Genomic DNA, 20,728 nt, shown 5'->3' with positions numbered 1-20,728 from the left:
CCAACAGCTGAGGGTGTAGCGATGATCACCGGCATTCCCCAGGTATGCATCGCATCTGTCTCATCTAAACCCAAACCAAAGATGGCTAAACCAACCATCACCGAACCAGAAAGATGGGCCTTCAACGGCAAGTACCCTGACCAGGCCGTTTCCATTGGCCCAACAGTTGTTGATCCCACACGCACCTTACTCAAGCGCTTATTACAGAAAAACGCTGACATCTTCGCGTGGACACCAGCTGACATGACTGGTGTACCCCGAAGTAAGGCAGAGCATAAGCTCAAATGCGATCCGGCTGTTACGCCAGTCGTACAAAAGCGCAGAGTAATGGGGCCAGAACAAACTAACGCGTGTAGAACCCAAGTCAAGGAACTCCTTGACGCAGGCATCGTACGCGTTAGTAGATATCAAACATGGGTTGCAAATCCCGTTATGGTACCGAAGAATAACAAACAATGGCGCATGTGCATAGATTTCAAGGACTTGAACAAAGCATGCCCCAAAGATTGTTATCCGTTACCCGAAATTGATCTTAAGGTGGATTCATTGGCATCGTTCCGCCTTAAATGCTTCCTGGACGCGTATAAGGGGTACCATCAAATCCACATGGCCGTTGATGATCAGGACAAAACCGCTTTTCGGACGCCCGATGGCACATTTTGTTACCAAATGATGCCATTCGGACTTAAGAATGCCGGGTCCACATACCAACGCCTGATGGATAACCAGTTTCATGCCCAAATTGGGAGGAACTTGGAAGTCTACATGGATGACTTGGTCATCAAAAGCCCTGACCCAGAAGCGATGTTGAAAGACATCGAAGAAACTTTCAACACGCTCAGGAAGATAAACATGAAGCTCAACCCGAGCAAGTGTGCATTTGGAATGGAAGAAGGGAAGTTCTTGGGGGTCATCGTCACTAAAGATGGCTTCAGAGCAAACCCTGAAAAGGTCGAAGCCATTATCAAAATGGAATCACCTACTACCATCAAACAGGCTCAGACACTGAATGGACGACTAGTGGCACTTAATCGCTTTTTGGCAAACCACGCGGATAAGTCGTTTCCCTTCGTGTCAACGTTGAGAAACTGTTTAAAGAAAACGCACTTCCGCTGGACACCAGAAGCGGAAGCAGCTTTTCAGGAGATTCGGTCACGCTTGATCGAACTCCCAACGCTCACAGCACCAAAAGCGGGAGAGGAGTTAATCCTATACCTTTCCGCAACAGATAGAGCAACCGGGGCAGTCCTGCTAGTAGAGCGAAAAGGCATCCAGATGCCAATCTATTATATCAGTCGTATCCTAACAGACGTAGAAACCCGGTACTCTACCCTCGAAAAATTAGTCTTAGCACTTATACACGCTTCACGCAGGTTAAGACGATATTTCCAGGGTCACCCAATCACCATCCTCTCCAACTTCAAACTTGCAAACGTTCTAGGCAAACCCGAGTTATCGGGACGCCTAGCCAAATGGGCAATTGAGTTGGGGGAGTACGCGATAAAGTATAAGCCAAGACCAGCCATAAAAGGCCAGGTTTTGGCCGACTTTATTGCGGAAGTGCCTGCATCGCGGGAAAAAGAGTGCCAGGAAGAGGCTCAACCCTCTCCAGCACAAGACATCAATGATGTCTGGCGACTCTACACTGATGGAGCAGCCAGTAACGAGGGTTCAGGCGCAGGGCTGAAACTAACCAACCCAGCAGGCCAAGAATACACTTACGCTATTCGACTGGATTTTCCAAGTACGAATAACGAAGCCGAGTATGAGGCATTCTTGGCTGGGCTGAGAATTGCGCGTAAGATGGGAGTGAAAAACTTGGAAGCCCACGTGGATTCCATGTTAGTAGCCAATCAAATCAACGGGACGTACACGGCCGTGAACGACACAATGGCCCTGTACCTCACGCAAGCAAAATCCCTTATGCGCGATTTCAACGACTGCAAAGTCATACACGTCAAGCGAAGTGAAAACAAATCTGCGGATGCGTTAAGCAAGCTTGCATCATTAGCCTTCACCCACTTAGGAAAGGACATCCGCATTGAACTCCTCGAGACACCTTCGGTCCCGCACAAGGAAATTTGTGTCATCCAAACCGTCACAGAAACGTGGATGACACCAATAATAAAATACCTTGCGGCAGGTATACTACCAGAGTCAAAAACACAGGCAAGAAAACTACGCTGTAAAGCACTGAATTATCAACTCATCGGTGACATCCTTTACAGACGTAACTTTCTTGGCCCACTCTTAAGATGCGTGGACAACCAAGATGCTGACTACCTCCTAAGGGAAGTACACGAAGGCATCTGTGGAGTACACGCAGGTCCCCGCGCTGTTGTATCTAAGCTAAACAACGCGGGATACTTTTGGCCGGGGATGCATACGGATGCGCTGGCATACATCAGAAAATGCAGGTCTTGCCAGCTCTACGCACCCAACACGCACCGCCCGAAGAATGAACTTGTTCCAGTCACCTCTTCATGGCCATTTCAGAAGTGGGCCATCGATGTGACAGGCCCATTTCCTACAGCAGCAGGAAATGTTCAGTTCCTAGTGGTAGCCATCGACTACTTCACCAAGTGGATAGAAGCAAAACCCTTAGCCCAAACAACCGCGAAACATATCAAAAAATTTATTTGGGAATTTATTATTTGTCGTTTTGGACTTCCACAGAATTTGGTGAGCGATAACGGCACCAACTTTGCTGACAAGAAGCTACAACAGTGGCTGAAAGAACTTCAAATCACCCACACCTTTACCTCAGTGGCACACCCGCAAGGTAATGGTGAGGTGGAAAGAGCAAATAAGAACATCGTCGAAGGCATAAAGAAAAGACTCTTGGAACACAGATCCGGCTGGGTGGACGAGCTTCCGCACGTCCTTTGGGCAAACAGAACGCTGAAGAAGGCCAGTACGGGAGAAACCCCGTTCAGTCTCACTTATGGCACTGAAGCCATGGTCCCGGTCGAAATTGGTTTACCCTCACCAAGGGTCTTAATTCAGCCAGAAGACAATGATGCGGAAAGACGGTTAGATCTTATGCTAACCGAGGAACGCAGAGACTTAGCCGCAGTGCGTGAAGAGAACTACAAGCGACAAATGCAAAAGTACTACAACACGCGGGTAAAACTCTGCAACTTCAATGTAGGAGACTACATACTGCGTAACAACGAGGCTTCGAACCAAGAACGCCCAGGAAAGCTGGCCCCGGTCTGGGAAGGGCCGTACTGTGACATCTGCCCCGATCCGACCCGACCCAGGTACCCGTTTCTCTGATCCGATCTCTTTCTGTTATGATTTAATATTTATTTATACTTATATTTTACTTTTTAATAATAATAATATTCTCTCTTCCCGCCTCTTTCTCTCTCTCTTTCCGCCATCCCGCTCTCCTTGTCCCTCTTGTCGCCATCCCGCCCTTAAGCCTTGAACCCTCTTAATTCTGTCCTTTGTTCCTTCCCGCCTAAGGTTGTCTGCGCAGTTCCACGCGCCAGACTCCTTACAAGGAAGCCTGCGTGAAGACCATCTGTTGCGACACGCGAGGCGAACTGTCCCCGCAGCGCGCTAAGGATTATAGTTCTTCCCGCGACGCGCTAAGAGATATAGTTCTTCCCGCGGCGCGCTAAGGATTGTGGTTCTTCCCGCGGTGCGCAAAGGTTGGTTCTGTCTGCCTTCGCGCTCACGCACTCTTGACCTTCTGTGTCAGCTTTCTCGCGCTATGTCTTGAGTCTTTTCTTCTGTTTAATCCAGCCGTTTACTTTTGTATTGTCTTATCTTCTGTGCTGTTGACCTGACCTATCTGATGTCTGAAAAGCCACTTTTGGCGCAGCATGCGCACCAACCCCATTGGTTGACAGAAAAAGTGACTGACATTATCTTTTGGAGATCTGCTTTTCCATGCTTGACCAGTACCTTTATCTGACCCGCCCATGCCTGTTTACTGTTCCCTGTCAGCTTTTTTTCTCTTTTTCCCTGCTGCCATATCTTTTGATATCTTTTGCTTTTGGAATCTTTTACTTTTTGAGATCTTTTCCTCTTTTCTAGGGATTGTGTTCCCTAGGGTTTCCCTATAAATAATAATGTTAATTTCCTAACACTACACACACAAAGCACTTAAACTCTCCTGTTCTCTCTTGCTCCTTGCCGTTGTTCTTCCTCTGCCGTCTCCTCTCTCTTTGCCTTCGTCTTCTATCCTGTTCTGCCCTGCTTTTCCGGTAATATATATATTATATATAATAATTTACTTATTAATTATGCTAACTTATAATCAAGACTTAAAACAAATCATTAAAGCGATAATCTTTATTTATAGGTTAACTTGTGCTTGTTTAGAGTTGGTTCTTGCATTATCTTTCAACGCATCTTTATCAAGTGAGTAATCTCGTACCTAATCCCTTTTTATTTTTAATGTTTTGGGATGTTCATGTGTTCGTACAAACTTGAGTCTTAAACTTATTTATGAACTTTAGTCGCGCAGTATCCCATGTGTTGAGGACGTTTACTTGGCTGTTTATTTGTATGTGTGTATCATTAACCGCTTTGTTCGGCCTATTCCGAAGTTTTCATGGATCCATTAGATGAACACGGGAGACCTATCGTTTACGGTTTTCTTTGTTTACACTTGCACAGATGTTTTCTTGTTTTTGTGCTCATTTGGGAGCACGGATTGAACTATGAACTATGATCTATTTAGGCTTGGTCACAATCTGATTACACCCTTGTTAAACACCAGACATACACGTGTTGCGCGCAGTGATTATTGTTATCTATTATTATCTATTAAACTTGATTTCTCACCAACACGCAAGTGTTTGACGTTTTATTTTAACACATGTTCAGGTTTGCTGTAGCTACATTTGGAGCTTGTGGACACGTAGGACGTTTTTACTTTTGGACCTAGATTAAAATGTATCAAGACAAGTTATTGCTGGTCGAATATTATGATTTATAATATATTGATTTATGATGATTTATGTTATCTTATGTCTACTTTGCGCGTGCGCGAATGAATGTATTTATTAAATATTGACACCCAATAGTGTCACGAGTAATGAAAAAATATGTGGCGCCCCGATGTATAATCCGCCTTTGGTCGGGGTGTTACAGATTGGTATCAGAGCTCGTTGACTTTAGGATAGGTGGTTAGACGTAACGGCCTAGAATACCTAAGAGTCCCTTCTCGCGCATGAGAGAAATCTCATGTTTGCGCGCTTATTGTTAATTACTCGTTATTTATAAATATGCTTGCGCAGACGTAGTATATGATTTTATGTTTTATTCCGCGATATTTCGATTTTTGTTGAATTTCGATTTTTATTGATTTTACTTACATATTCGTTTGTTGGATTTGAAAATCCGAAAAGTCATGGTGATACATGAATAGTTGATTTTCAATTTCCATTTACGATTATGTTCTGAGGTTGGAGACTTGAAAAGTCATGGTGATACATGAATTGTCAACCTCCAATACTCATTTTCTTGTATATTTTATATTGAAGATTGAAAAGTCATGGTGATACATGAATCGTCAATCTCCAATACTCGTTTGCTCGTATATTTTAAATTAAGAATTCGGAAAGTCATGGTGATACATGAATTGTCGATTCTCGATTCGAATTTGTTATCTGTATTAAGTCTGCATTTAGGGTCATTTATTTTACTTTAACTTTTGACAGTAACTGACTCCGCGAAACCAAGCTTTTCGAGGTTATACTTTGCGATAAAACCAAGATATTAACTAAAAATTAAAACTTTTATAGAATGCCTCCGCTATCAGCTCGCCATCTTAGGAAGAAAGAAGCCGCGCGCAGACGTTCGCTGCAACGTTCCCAGGAAATGGCCGCCGCAATAGCCCAAGCTTTGAGCCAAAACAGTACCAACACCTCCGGTTACAACATTAAGTCCTTCAACGCGGGTAACCCTCCAAAGTTCACAGGTCTTGAAGGAGCCACCGTGATGCTCCAGTGGCTTGAGAAAATAGAAAACACTTTCCTCCATACCCAATGCCCTCCTGACAGACGAACCCTATATGCTTCCAGTGTCCTGGAATCTAGAGCGCTTACATGGTGGAATGGAGTAGCTCATGCGCGTGGCGCAGAAGCTGCTTCTAGCATGCTCTGGGAAGAATTTAAGGAACTTTTGACGCGAGAGTTCTGCCCTCCCAACGAAGTTAAGCGCCTGGAGGAAGAATTTTGGAACTTGAAGCAATACAGCGGTGAAGCGCGCGAGTACGCGACGCGCTTCCATGAACTAAGTCTGCTTGTCCCTCACCTTGTTACCCCTTCCCGCCGAGCCATAGAGAAGTTCCTTGGGGGTCTCCCCATGGAAATTCAAGATTCTGTATGGGCCAGAAACCCAGTAACCCTCCCTGACGCTATTGGGTTGGCCGCTGTGCTCAGCGACAACCATGTCAGAGCAGGAACCCTGTTCCTGCGGGGAACTGAGAAGACCTAACCCACCAAAACTGTACCTGAACCCGCAGAAACCAAACCAGAACCCTCAAACCATAACCAGAAACGTAGGCGCAGACAAGCTTACGCGCTTACCAGCCCACCCATAGTCCAGCAACCCACCTACCAACCTCCAGTTTACGCCCCTACCCCACTGTCAGCCTACCCAACTCCCCCTGTAGTCCACAGCTATGCCTTAACCAATCCAGCACTCCCTGCCCCGCCAACTAAGAAACCTTACACAGGAACCCAACCCTTTTGCCCAACCTGTAGACTTCACCACCCAACCCAAACCCCGTGTCGACTTTGTAACCGATGTGGCCGCGTTGGTCACTCTGCCGAGTTCTGTAGAGTCCCTCCCGTCAACCCAATTGCGCCAACACCACCAGTCTACCCGCAGAACCCACAACCAACCTACCAAAACCCACAACCCAGATCGTGCTTCAACTGCGGTGATCCCAGTCATTTCCGGAACGCATGCCCAAGGCTACAAGTTCAGATTACGCAAGCGAATCCGGTGAACCAGATTTCGAACCAAGTGACACGCGGACGAGCTTTTAACATAACCGCGCACCAAGCGCAAGCAAATAATGACGTAGTTAATGGTACATTTTTGCTTAACGGATTTTATGCTTCTGTACTTTTTGATACTGGCGCCGATCGAAGTTTCATTTCTCGCGCGTTTGAGCAGAAGCTTGCGCGACCGCGCAACGATTTAAAAGAAAATTTTTCAGTTGAATTGGCTAATGGCGAAACTGTTTTAATTAACTCAGTGATTAAAGATTGCACGCTTAACCTTAATGAAAACGATTTTCTAATCGACCTCATCCCCATGCCTCTTGGAAGTTTTGATGTTATCATTGGTATGGACTGGCTCTCGAAGAATCGCGCAGAAGTTATTTGCGCCAAGAAGTTGATTCGCATTCCTCGAGAAAATGGTGATCTTCATATTTACGGCGAGAAACCCTCCCGCGGTGTTAAACTTATGTCTTGCGCCGAAGCCCGAAGGCTTATGCGGAAGAAGTGTGTTGCATTCTTAGCACATGTGGTCAAACCTGCTGAAGAAAAGAAGCTTCGCGAAATCCCTGTTGTGCGTGATTTCCCTGAAGTTTTTCCTGATGATCTTCCTGGTATCCCTCCCGCTCGTGAAGTCGAGTTTCGTGTTGATCTTGTCCCTGGTGCTTCCCCCGTAGCCAAATCTCCTTATCGTCTTGCACCCGCTGAAATGCAAGAATTGGCAAGCCAACTTCAAGAGTTGACTGCTAAAGGATTCATCCGCCCTAGCTCTTCGCCCTGGGGTGCTCCGGTGTTGTTCGTTAAAAAGAAAGATGGATCGTTTCGCATGTGTATTGATTACCGCGAGTTGAACAAACTCACCATTAAGAACCGGTATCCCTTACCGCGTATTGACGACCTCTTTGATCAACTCCAAGGTGCCTCTTGTTTCTCCAATATTGATCTCCGCTCTGGCTATCACCAGTTGCGCATCCGCGATGAAGATGTTCCGAAGACTGCTTTTCGTACTCGTTATGGCCATTTTGAATTCTTGGTCATGTCCTTCGGTTTAACCAACGCACCCGCCGTTTTCATGGATCTAATGAATCGGGTGTGTAGGCCTTTCTTGGATAAATTTGTGATTGTGTTTATCGATGATGTTTTGGTGTATTCTAAGACCAAGGCCGAGCATGAGCAACATCTTCGGTTGGTGTTGCAAAAGCTTAGAGCCGAGCAGCTCTTTGCCAAGCTTTCCAAGTGTGAATTTTGGTCTGATGAAGTACAGTTTCTTGGTCATGTTGTAAACAAGATGGGTATTCATGTCGACCCATCCAAGATTGAAGCAATCAAGAACTGGTTGACGCCATCTACTCCTACCGAAATCCGTTCCTTTTTGGGCTTAGCTGGTTACTACCGGCGATTTATTTCGAAATTCTCAAAGATCGCTTTGCCTTTAACAGCTCTAACGCACAAAGGCAAATCGTATATTTGGGGCTCGAAGCAAGAAGAAGCCTTTCTGACGCTCAAGCGTTTGTTGTGTGAAGCTCCTGTTCTTGCGCTACCTGAGGGTAATGATGATTTTGTCGTGTATTGCGATGCATCCAACCAAGGTCTCGGTTGTGTTCTTATGCAACGAGGCAAGGTTATCGCTTACGCATCAAGGCAACTCAAGGTTCACGAGAAGAATTATACAACTCACGACCTCGAACTAGGCGCAGTTGTTTTTGCCTTGAAGATCTGGAGACACTACCTTTATGGTACTAAGTGTATCCTCTACACTGACCATAAAAGCCTTCAGCATATCTTAGATCAGAAGGAACTCAACATGAGACAACGCCGATGGAACGAACTCATCAGCGATTACGATTGTGAGATCCGGTATCATCCTGGTAAGGCTAATGTGGTAGCCGATGCGCTCAGCCGCAAACCCTGCCAGCTTAACTGTATCTTGCCGCGCACGCAGCTTCACTTCGCGCCGATTCAGAGCAACCTTGAATCGCGCATTCGTGACGCGCAGCGCGCATTCATCAGTAATGGTAATCTTCGCGCCGAGTTAGCGTGTGGCGCGGAAGCACACTTTGTCCCTAATCTGAGTGGAATTCTTTGTTATCTCAATCGCATCTGGATTCCCTGTGATGAGAATCTTCGCGCTGATATCCTGAGTGAAGCGCATAAATCTCGATATTCTATTCATCCTGGCGCTGATAAGATGTACAAGGATTTGCGCATTACTTATTGGTGGCCCGGTATGAAAAAGGATATTGCTGTGTTCGTAGCTAAATGCCTGACTTGTTCTAAAATAAAAGCTGAACACCAACGCCCATCTGGTTTGCTCGAACAACCAGAAATTCCTACGTGGAAATGGGAAGGTATAGCGATGGACTTCGTTACCAAGTTACCTTTGACAACAAGCAAACATGATAGCATTTGGGTAATAGTGGATCGATTGACTAAGTCTGCTCACTTTCTGCCCATTCGTGAAAACTACCGTGTTGAGCAACTCGCGCAGCTTTATGTCAAGGAAATTGTCTGCCGTCATGGCACTCCTTTGAGCATCATATCCGATCGCGATGGCCGTTTTATATCCCGCTTTTGGAAATCTCTCCAATCTGCGCTAGGAACTCGCTTGGACATGAGTACGGCATATCATCCTCAGACTGACGGTCAGTCTGAGCGAACTATTCAAACTCTTGAGGATATGCTCCGATCTAGTGTTCTTGATTTTGGAGGTAATTGGGATTCGCACCTGCCTTTGATCGAGTTCTCTTATAATAACAGCTATCATTCCAGTATCGGTATGGCCCCATTTGAAGCACTTTACGGTCGTAAGTGCCGCTCCCCGATTTGTTGGAGCGAAGTGGGAGAAGCTCAAATCACAGGACCCGAACTAGTTCAAGAGACAACCGATAAAATCGCCAAGATCCGTGATCATCTGCTGACTGCCAGAAGCCGACAGAAGAGTTACGCAGATCGCAGGCGAAAGCCTCTCGAATTTCAAGTTGGTGATCTTGTTCTCAAAGTGTCGACCTGGAAGGGTGTTGTCCGCTTTGGGAAGAAAGGTAAGCTTGCTCCTCGATATATTGGACCATTTAAGATTCTCGCGCGTGTAGGAAAAGTTGCCTACAGACTTGACCTGCCGCCCGCGCTCGGTAATGTGCATCCAACGTTCCATGTATCCAATCTCAAGAAGTGTTTAGCCGACGAGAACCTTCACATTCCACTTGATGAAGTTCAAGTTGATGAATCTATGCATTTCGTTGAGAAGCCTGTTGAGATTATGGATCGCGAGGTTAAGCAAACCAAGCGCAGTCGTATCCCTATCGTGAAAGTTCGCTGGGAGTCCAATCGTGGAGCCGAGTTTACATGGGAAAGGGAAGATCAAATGAAGATCAAGTACCCGCACCTGTTCTCTGCGCAACCTACTTCGAGATAAATTTCGGGACGAAATTTCTTAAAGTAGGGGAGACTGTGACATCTGCCCCGATCCGACCCGACCCAGGTACCCGTTTCTCTGATCCGATCTCTTTCTGTTATGATTTAATATTTATTTATACTTATATTTTACTTTTTAATAATAATAATATTCTCTCTTCCCGCCTCTTTCTCTCTCTCTTTCCGCCGTCCCGCTCTCCTTGTCCCTCTTGTCGCCATCCCGCCCTTAAGCCTTGAACCCTCTTAATTCTGTCCTTTGTTCCTTCCCGCCTAAGGTTGTCTGCGCAGTTCCACGCGCCAGACTCCTTACAAGGAAGCCTGCGTGAAGACCATCTGTTGCGACACGCGAGGCGAACTGTCTGGAATGACCAGGTACTGTCACGTCACCATAACTTCCTGCACGTCCTGACACAGTCAGAAGAAACCGTCGCACGACGTTTCAGAGGTTTGGAATGTTCTTATCCTTTCACCAACTCTTCGAATTTCAAAAAAAATTCAAAAAGATTCAAAAGTAAGCGGGAAAATACCCCTTACCTTGGCAACCAAGTAACCATAAGATGGGTGCGGGTATAGTGTCAAGGAAAAACCCTTCACATACTTAGCACCCGTAGGGAATTGATGCAAGGAATACCTTGGAAGTAAAGTAACCATAAGACGAGTGCGGGTACAGTGTCAAGGCAAAACCCTTCACATACTTAGCACTCTGCAGGGAATTCAAACCAAGAAGGATCTTCTGGGCCATGCTTGCGGAAACGGGAATAACATCCCCGCATGACGGGAACGTCGAGAACTATATTGTTTGAAACTCCAAGGTGGAATTGGTGGTTTTAGCATAATTGATCAATATGTTGAAAACCACCAAAACCCCATGGAGAATCCACACAAGTGGGACTCAACGCTCCTGACTTGCAAGGAGGTTACAAACCTACCCGCTTCATACCCAAAGATCAAGCAGAAAAGTCGGGAATTTCTGCGTGACATCAGGAAAACCGCGGGAAGAATCCCCACGGAAAACCTAAAAACTAAAAACCCCTCTTTAAAACCCCTTGCTAGTCCAAAAGTTCACCTCACTTATTAATAATTCATGAGAAGAACATTGGACTGGGGGGACTTGAAGAGGTAGGTCCCAGCAGAGCCCAGTTGGACCCGCAAGACTCACCTTGAACAGGGACGTCTGCGCAACAACCAACTGCTCCCGCAGGACCCACCATGCTCAGAGAAAACCTTACGCGCAGTACGATAGCTGTACCCGCAGGGAAAGCCTCCCAATGGTGAAGTACCCCGCCTGTTCCCGCAGTTGCGGATACAAGCCATCAGGGGAGGCTACCCGCACTAACAGCAAGGTTACACGCACAAGGCACTAGCTACTTCAGTAGTCACATGAAGGAATGAGCAAGGCGGGAATACTCCCGCCTAAATGAGCCAGTCCGTATGCTTCTGGAAGATCTTTTGTACTATACCTACTAAGGTATGGGCAGAACAGACGATCTGACCAGAACAGCCCATGAACCAATCACAGGGTGACAGCTCACCGACAACAGTACGAGGAGGAGCACCCTCTAGTACTGTTTGTCACTATTCAGCCGGCTGTACCTTCTAGGAAACCTACCTTCGGCTATAAATACTCCAGCACCTTGGAATGGTAAGGACATCATCTGATATCTCATCTTATCTAGCAATCTCTTAATATACACTTATATTCAGAGCAATCTAGTCTGATTCTCACGCCGGAGGGTGGTCACAAGGAGGAACCCCCCCTTCTCAGTGACGAGCTTACGGTGTCTGTTTTGCAGGTCATCTGAAGAACAATCTTCTCTGCTGAACCTCATCCTCGTGGGAAACATTACTTAGCCCCCAGATTATCTATAATCTGCCCCGGATCACTTAGTGTTTCTTCAGTATGCTATTTGCCTCTTTGGTAAGCATGTGATCAAAGACAATGGCCCACTCGTATTTTATATAAATTGTCACCCCTATTTCTTAATACAATATACCATATTGATATTTATCATTCCGGGGATATTCCCATGGGCATTTTGAATACCATATTGATTTATTTAAATCAGAGTCATATATATACAAAATAATAAAATTTACTTGTGACATAAATGACAAAAGAACCCATGTCATATCAATTTCAGATATAACTATTTCAATCAATTTTCTTTTTATGGTTTCATGATCTTGCTTAGACCAAACTACTTTTGATTAGTTAAAATAATATTAACCAATTAAATAAATTTGATCAAGCAATTTTGTCTATTAGACACACACAAATGAGGTGTGGCCAATATTGGAATAGGAGGGGTCCATTGCAATTAATAATGGGAAAATAGAAATGATAGGAGGTTGGTGTAGCTCATAATAATGTGACTTTAGACAACTACATGACTCATTTAATTATAACCATACCCATATAATTTACCCTCACCATCATGCTTTTTGACCACACTTCATGGATGTACACTTGAGTTTTCTCTCTTCTTTTTTAAATTTACCCTTCATTTGGATGCATTGTCACTTTTAGAGGGTAAAATTAAAAAGATTTAAGATGACGAATATTATTTGTTTTAATTTTTATTGTTGAAAGTGAACATCCAAAAAATCATTGAAATAAAACTACACATTGTTTGGGAATGCGTAAAAATTAGACTCTATTATATATAACATGAGTACATTCATCCATTTTCTAACATACAATCTCCAAATTTTAGCTCAAAAATCTTACACATATACTTCACGTATTATCAATGTTAAATAGATCATGTTCGCAGGTTGAACCTGACACAAATCCTTAAATCTGACATGAACCTAAAAATTTTGTCAAGAAAACATCAATTTTCATAGGTTGACACAAACACAACATGTTTAACCCGAATTATTATTTTTTATATTTATTATCATTGTTGTTGCATAACAATGCTCTAAAACACAAATACATATAAAACAATTGCATGTTTAAATAAAAGAATCGTGATGTTCATTTCTCTTTAATTGTCCAAACTATGCAAAATACCCTCTCAATTTCAGTTATGAGGCAACTCACGGACCCAACATCTAGACCAGCAGTTAACTCGTTTAATTAAACGTGTTTCCGTTTAAACTAAACCCAAAACTGTGATTTTCATGTTGTGTTAGAAAAATCACACCACCACTTCTCAAAGATCAAATGGTTAAAGAATCACCTGCATCCTCAAAACTCTTTATGCAAGTGCCAAGTAGAAGTTATTATAGGCTAAAGTCTACAAGCTTGTCAATCACTCAATCCTTAACTCTTTAGAATATGTTAAACTTTAGAACCGTCAATTCTTAATTAAAAGAAAACAAATTAAATGCACAAAAGTACATCTATTAATCCACAACTGGACTCATCCAAAAAAATAAAAAATAATAAAAAAATAAAAATAAAAATAAAAAAATTCTTGTAACAATTTTTCAAACAACACAACATTGGCAAAGATCTTAACAATGTTAAAGTAAACAGAACATTGGCCCAAAAAGAACACTAGCCACTGTTTCTGGGACACACTAACTTTTGTATGATTTACAACAACAATAATATATGATATGAACTTTCAACTAACTTCTACTCTTTTTCCTGTCGTGTGACATGATTTAACCAAATAAGAACTATAACAAACAACTATGGCAAATCTTCACCAAAAGATGACTTACACAATTGTAACAAACTTAAATTGATCATGTTATTTGTTCTTCTTTAAATTGTAAAAGACCGGTGGGTGGTGGTGGTTGTTGACGGTTTGGATATTCTGGCAGCTGATATTGAGAGGAGGCGGCGGCTATGTTATGGCTGCTGTTTTTAGCCGCTGGCACGTCGTGTGTGTGTTTCCCTTCGTATGTTGTTATCACGGCTTTTGGGTCACTTGCGGCTCGCTCGACATGTTTTCTAACATTGCACCCTTGGTTGGTGCACTTGTAGTAACTCCTGCATATAAAATATCATTGTATGGTTGTTTATTGGACCATATAACACAAAATATGTTTTATAGTTTGTTTTGCTGAATACTTATTATTTGAAACAACCTTTTTATCAATGGCATATTATTAGAAACAACTAATTAAGACAAATTGTTAACCTTGGATGTGGATTTCCTTTAACAACTTTTTGTCCGTACTTGCGCCATCTATAGCCGTCATCCAGAAGATCAACTTCACTTGTTGTTTGCACTATGATCCGAGGTTCTGTCCGATGAGATGCAACCAGGTCCGAATCTCTGACCTCGGTGTTCCTACACATTATATGTACAAGAACTTAGTATAACAATAGTACTTGTCAACAAGAAATGTTATTACACCATGAACAGTACAACACATATGTGACTTAGCGCAACTTTTTTCCATATATATCACTTAGGAAAAGTGTACATTTTGTCTCTGTTCATAGTTATAAAATGTGTAAATATTTGTATTTCTTCATGTCTATAAATGTAAAAATCTTCATAAGGCTGAACAACTTGACAAAATGTATACATATTTTCTTATACCACATATGCAAGTAGTTAAGGGTGTTTATGGTTCGGTTTTGATGGTTTTAAGTGAAATCTTAAGCCAGACAGATAGTCAATAACCCTTTTTGACCATTGCAAACCAAAACCAAAACCAAAACCAAAACATTGAAATTAAATTAAAGCCCAACCAAATAAACTCTTACTAATGGTTTGACTTCGATTCAGTTAATTTCACAGTTTGGGTTTGTTGGACCTTAATATAAAAAACATGAAAGACAGTGAAAGAATAATGTTTCAATAGTTAAAACTCAGAAGACCCACTTCCTATAGTAATGTATTGTTAAGCAAAACCCACGACGTGTATATAGTCCAACATAAAATATAGAAGGTTACATAGGCCAACATCCTACTACTCGCTTCAGTTTTTCTTTTTAATGGGTTTCGAGTATAAACTGTAAACCAAACTGTTGGTACGGTTTGAAAATTTGTAAACCAGACGAACTTTTTTAAAAGAAAACCAATCTTAAGACCAAACTGATGACTACTTTAGGCGGTTTCATGGGTTCAATCTGAGCCATGAATACCGCCATATTAGTAAATAAAAATAATAATATTAAAAGTACCTCCTTTTTGCGTGAGGTTCATCATCATGTCTTTCATCTCCTCTACTTACATCATCACCAACTTCATCACTATCACTTGATCCCGAATGCTCATATGCAGCTTGACTAGATTCTTGATCCTTCATGGTCAATGAATGCATTGACCTCGAATGGCTAAAACTCGTTTGCCCCTCGGACCCTTGTTCGTATTGGCTTGAACTACCACCACCAGTATCTTTTCCACGCTTAGATTGAGGCGGTTGGTGGTTATGTTGTCCTTTGTAAATAATCTCGGTCACTAAGCCCTCAACAGACCGTTCGACTTGCTTTTTAACGGGACAATTAGGATGAGTGCATTTATAATAACTTCTCGGATATTCACTACCCTTAACATGTTTTTGCCCGTATTTCCTCCAGTTGTAGCCGTCATCAGCTGGCTTATCGACGGCTACCGGGGGTATATTGGGCATTTCATGTGTAGTATTATGGTTTGGGATGGATGGTGGAAGTCTTTGGTATGTGTTCGGCTTAGAATTAAAAGAATGAATTTGTGGTACTTGAGTATGCACTTGTGTACCATGTCTTGTGACTTGAGCTAATGCTTGTTGGTGAGATATTCCTTGTGGGCCCTGGTTACATAACTAGAAGTGAGTTGCTAAAGCCTAAAAGTCTAAAACATATGTGATAATACAAAAGTTAAACATATATAGAATATGACTATCCTAGAAATAAGATGGGACACAACTAAATGACTAATGTCCAAGATTTCTTTCCACTATATATAAAGCATTAAGCAAGTACATAAGAGAGACATAAAAAAATGGTACATATATTATTTTTTAACTGCCCCTCTTTCTGAGTTTCTCTCTCCCATTTCATATGATTATTTTCTATATGCACAAGTGCTAATACATTTCTTACATTCTCTACTATTGCTCATTTATATATCAATGTTGCCTTATATATCAATGCTACCAATATTTCATGTGGTCCATGTAGAATGATCATAACCCAACTACACAAGTGGATAATATATATGGAAACACACAGAAGTGCCTGTAGGCATGCCCTACCCAAGGGGAGGGCAAGAAGGGCAACGAATCCAGGTTCATTCTTTTAAGAGACCCATAATTATCAAAAAATAAATTTTATATTTTATATATAACTTTGCTTTAACATAAAAACCTACAAAATGACTCTTAAGGTTGGATGAAAAGTGTTCTAGACTATGAAAACAAAAGTCATGAATTCAATTCTCACAATTAATGTTCATTTTTTTTATAGAAAAAACCTTCATTTTATATGTCATTTTAGTAAGATTTTATTATTATTTGTTTGTTTTGGGCTTTTGAAAGCCAACCTTATTGGTAAAGTTATAAAACTATCTATTACATAATTGAGAACGCGACTTTAGGGGCCAGTCTTTTTACTCGTCCCAGGCCCTAAAGTTTTAAGGGGATCTCGAAGATGGCCGTGCCCATAAGGGGCCTTCAACACATAACCATTTTCAGTAGAGAATCGTGAATATCACAGTAACCACTTGTACATAGTGCAGATAAAATATACCAGAAGATAAAAAAAGGTACGCATTTATGCAGTTACACAACCGCACCTAATCAATCACATTCAAAACAAAAAGGCCGTTCGTGTAAAAATTATTAGCCTCATAAATGCGTGTTAACGCGTATTTACAACAACACATCATGGAATTAAAGAGCTTCCTAGGTGCAATCACACATGAACTTATGAACAAAACCTAATAAATTAATAATTAAATTTTTATTTGTATAAAGTATCATAAACATCATGACTTAATCTCCCATACCTATACAATATACATCATCATTCACATGAATAACTCATTAATGGCAAACATATTATTTTACCAACTCTAAATACTTTCATCCAAAATAAATATTAACCACTATAAGTCTATAATCATATAAAAATAATTAAGCTATAGAAAACTTTGTTACCTGAGTTTGATGAAAGAATCCAGGTGAATCAAGCAAGCTAGCCGGACTCATACCCGCCGGAATAGTAAACACCGACGGTTGACTAACCACCAAACCGGCCGGCCGTCCATTATTAACAAACTGAAAGTCAGCGCTCCCACCACCGGAGTTATCCATCTCTTTATTACCAAACCCATGTCCCATATTATTATTAACCCGGTCCGGAACCCTCGCCGGCGACGATATAGCCCCCGACAAAAGCTGCGAAAAGGAACGACAATCCGAATCCGGATCGTTTTCCGAAAAAAAATTTGCGACCAAAGTCATCGGTCCCGGACTCGCGTCCGTGCCCCCGGCGCCTGCGCCAGTGAACAGACTGTCCACTGTCGAACGCGCAGGGAGTGTAATTGATGGACGCGACGGGACAGACAAGGATGAATTATTATTATTATTACTACTACCCTTGTTTCCATCCATGTTTAGAATATTAAGAATAATTAATAGTAATAATAATAACTTTGATTGAAGTTGATGTGAATATTGAGCATTGGATATTAATTTGCCGGTGATGAGAATCTTGAGGAGATTGATTTGGTGTTTGTGTGTTCAGACAATCTGAAAACTAGGTAAAAAGTCCACGGAGTAGATACGAAAAGGGGTTTCTGAAAATGTTTCTATATTTAGGTGTTGTTTTTTCTCCCTACATGTTTTGTAGGGTTACATTTGATACCCTTGTTTAATTGTTAATTGCTAGTTAGAGACTTGATTTTATGGAGTGTTGTGATTTTCAGGGTGATTTTAAGGTAACTAGGTAACAAAACCCGTCGCATATATTGAGAGTTGTGACTACATAACGACGTGAATTCAATGGATATTGGTTAGGTTCGTTACAGACTTATAGTAACGACAATAAACTCGAAAACGAAATTAATAAACTCCATATAGTATTGACACTCGTATAGTTTATTATAAAATGAACATATTTAAAACAACATATAGTCGGTTAGTACAACTTGTGCAGTGTGGTAATTGTGAACCAAGGATAATTTAGTTTATATTAGGTTACGGAGATGGAGCAAGTAGTATCTTTTAACTAACTATGTGTTCATATGATTTGGGAGATGTGAGGCTGGAGGTGGCGATGGTGATACTTGGTGTTTTTGTGGTTTAAGTGAGAGGAGATGAAGAGACGTGGGTGGTGATTGGTGAATTAGGTTAGGAGATGGTACTTGGAGGTGGCGGGATGGTTGTGAATGTTAGTGGTGATGGAAATTATGAATGTTCAGTCACTCACATGTGAGTAAACTAAAATAAAAATGTTTTGGGTAAAACACTATATATTAAGAAAAATTATGACTAGAATAATATGAAAAAAGTGTTCCAGGGCTAAGTAACAAAATAGATGAAAAGCTAATTTCCATATCTACATGTCATTAAACATTAAACAAAAACAATAGTATTGTGGTTGGAGTCTAAGTTCAAGAATGCTAACAAATAATCATCATCTAAAAGTCTTAGTCATTAAGATAAGAGAATGATGGAAAGAAGTGGAGGAACTAAATTCAACATTTAAAGTGAGATGTAACGTCCAAGATTATCCTTTTCATATAGCCAATTCTATTGCATGCTAAGTGAGAGTTGTTTCCAATAGAGGGAGTGGACCTCCTTTATTACAAAAGGTGTGTGTGATTATATTCAAAAGTTAAAGCAATATGTAATTTTTGAGGTCATCCTTTTTATATGTCCAACTTTATTGCTTGCTTTGATAGAGTTGCTAACAACATAGGAGGAGAGGACCTCCTTATGTGAAAAAAGGTCTTATGGTTTATCAATAACGATACGGCGTGAGGTCTTTATGCACGACAACAATTGGTTTTACTATAGTATTGTATTGAGTTCATTCTATCACGATCCATATATAGATGTGAAACCAATAAATACAGATTTGTTTGCCTACTATTAGTTCCATTTGTAAAATATTAGACAAAAAAAAGTAAAAAATACATAGATTCTGTTATAAGGTCACATACACGGGATTCGTTTAAGCACATGAAAAGAATGATATTCTTGCCAACTATGGTGTCGTGAGCATGTACTACGTTATTTTAACGTTGCATATTGTGAGAATTAATGGTTCATCAATCTCTTTATATTCGTGGGTGTATCGTGTATGTATCGTCATCGATGTATTAACGTTTATACCCTCGTCTCCATCGACATATAAATTAAAATTTAAAAAAAAAATGTTAAATCTTTCCTTTGCTTATATTTTGTACATGTTTATGCCCTTTTTCTCCATAGACGTGTGATATGTATAGCTTGAATGTGAACACATTACTAAAACAACCAAATTTCATGAGAGTATATATTGTACGTTGTTATTTCTTTTATTATAAAGCTACTAAATATTTAAGGCAAATTGGATTTTAATAATCTCAATTTAATGCAGTTACTAGATAATAATCCAAACTTAGAAAGTAGCTGTCACGGACCCAACATTCACACAATTTGTTTTCATTGAACATCCGTTAAAAAAACTTAATGACGCTAAGTTTTTCCAAATTCAAACTGATATTTTAGGGCTTTTGATCGGAATAAGGATACGAGTCGATTGATGTAAAACTTACCTCAAAGTGGTGGTCCAAACGACTAAAGGATGCTTCAAGTCTGGTGTTTAAACTTTTAATTAATAAAAATCAAGCTGCTTGAAGCACCGTTTTGAGGTAAGTTTTACATCAATCGACTCGTATACTCATTCCGATCAAAAGCACTAAAATATCAGTTTGAAATTTGGAAAAAAACTTAACGTTGTTAAGTTTTTTTTAACGGAGGTCTAAGGAAAAAAAAACGGTGTGAAAGTTGGGATCAATAACTACTTTTTAAGTTGGTTTTATTATCAACCAACTGCATTAAGTTGAGATTATTAAAATCCAATTTGCCAATATTTATATATGAAAATGAACTATTCCGTGAACCACAAGAGTTGAATATGTAAAACTTAAAACCACAAAGGGGTTATATGATAAAATAAGAAGACATGTTTCATAAGAGAACCCAAATTTGCCAATTGGCAATTGTTAAATGAAATCTAAGGAACCAAACATCACAGCACCCACTCTCTCACGTTATTGTACCCACGACATGTTCCAATAGACACCCCCCAAATACTCCCATCTTTTCTAATATATTATTATTCCAAGAGTTATTTAATTTGAATGAATTAATAACTACTTATTTTGAAATATACAAAGTGAAATTATAATGTTTTCAAATAAAGTTACCTTTCATCAACTTGACACAACCACACTTCAATCACAACTAAT

At 41.0% G+C, this 20,728-nt stretch overlaps 1 protein-coding gene across 1 annotated transcript; it reads right to left on the bottom strand.

Annotated features, from left to right (window-relative positions):
* Positions 1–14,065: 14,065 nt before the first annotated feature.
* Positions 14,066–17,843, bottom strand: LOC143626002 (putative WRKY transcription factor 4). The gene is made up of 4 exons (XM_077096203.1): positions 17,427–17,843; positions 15,472–16,079; positions 14,477–14,629; positions 14,066–14,325 (listed from the first exon to the last, which is right to left on the bottom strand). Exons 1-4 carry the CDS (start codon positions 17,730–17,732, stop codon positions 14,079–14,081), a joined length of 1,314 nt encoding a protein of 437 aa, XP_076952318.1. The 5' UTR covers positions 17,733–17,843; the 3' UTR covers positions 14,066–14,078.
* Positions 17,844–20,728: the final 2,885 nt, after the last annotated feature.

This window comes from Bidens hawaiensis, unplaced genomic scaffold (genome assembly GCF_021521415.1).
Source record: "Bidens hawaiensis isolate Kalapana, Puna unplaced genomic scaffold, B.hawaiensis_p1.1 tig00004282_1, whole genome shotgun sequence".
Lineage (NCBI taxonomy): Eukaryota > Viridiplantae > Streptophyta > Magnoliopsida > Asterales > Asteraceae > Bidens > Bidens hawaiensis.
Note: the sequence above shows the minus strand (reverse complement) of the source record. Positions and strands in the feature narration are given on the sequence as shown.

What these genes read in the sequence shown, in the direction of transcription:
- LOC143626002 (XM_077096203.1), bottom strand. Translation starts at nt 17,732, where the DNA reads ATGACTTTGGTCGCAAATTTTTTTTCGGAAAACGATCCGGATTCGGAT. An exon ending in GATTCTTTCATCAAACTCAG is followed by an intron (nt 16,080 to 17,426) that starts GTAACAAAGTTT and finishes TTATGTAACCAG; the next exon opens with GGCCCACAAGGAATATCTCA. An exon ending in AAAGGAAATCCACATCCAAG is followed by an intron (nt 14,326 to 14,476) that starts GTTAACAATTTG and finishes TTTTATATGCAG; the next exon opens with GAGTTACTACAAGTGCACCA.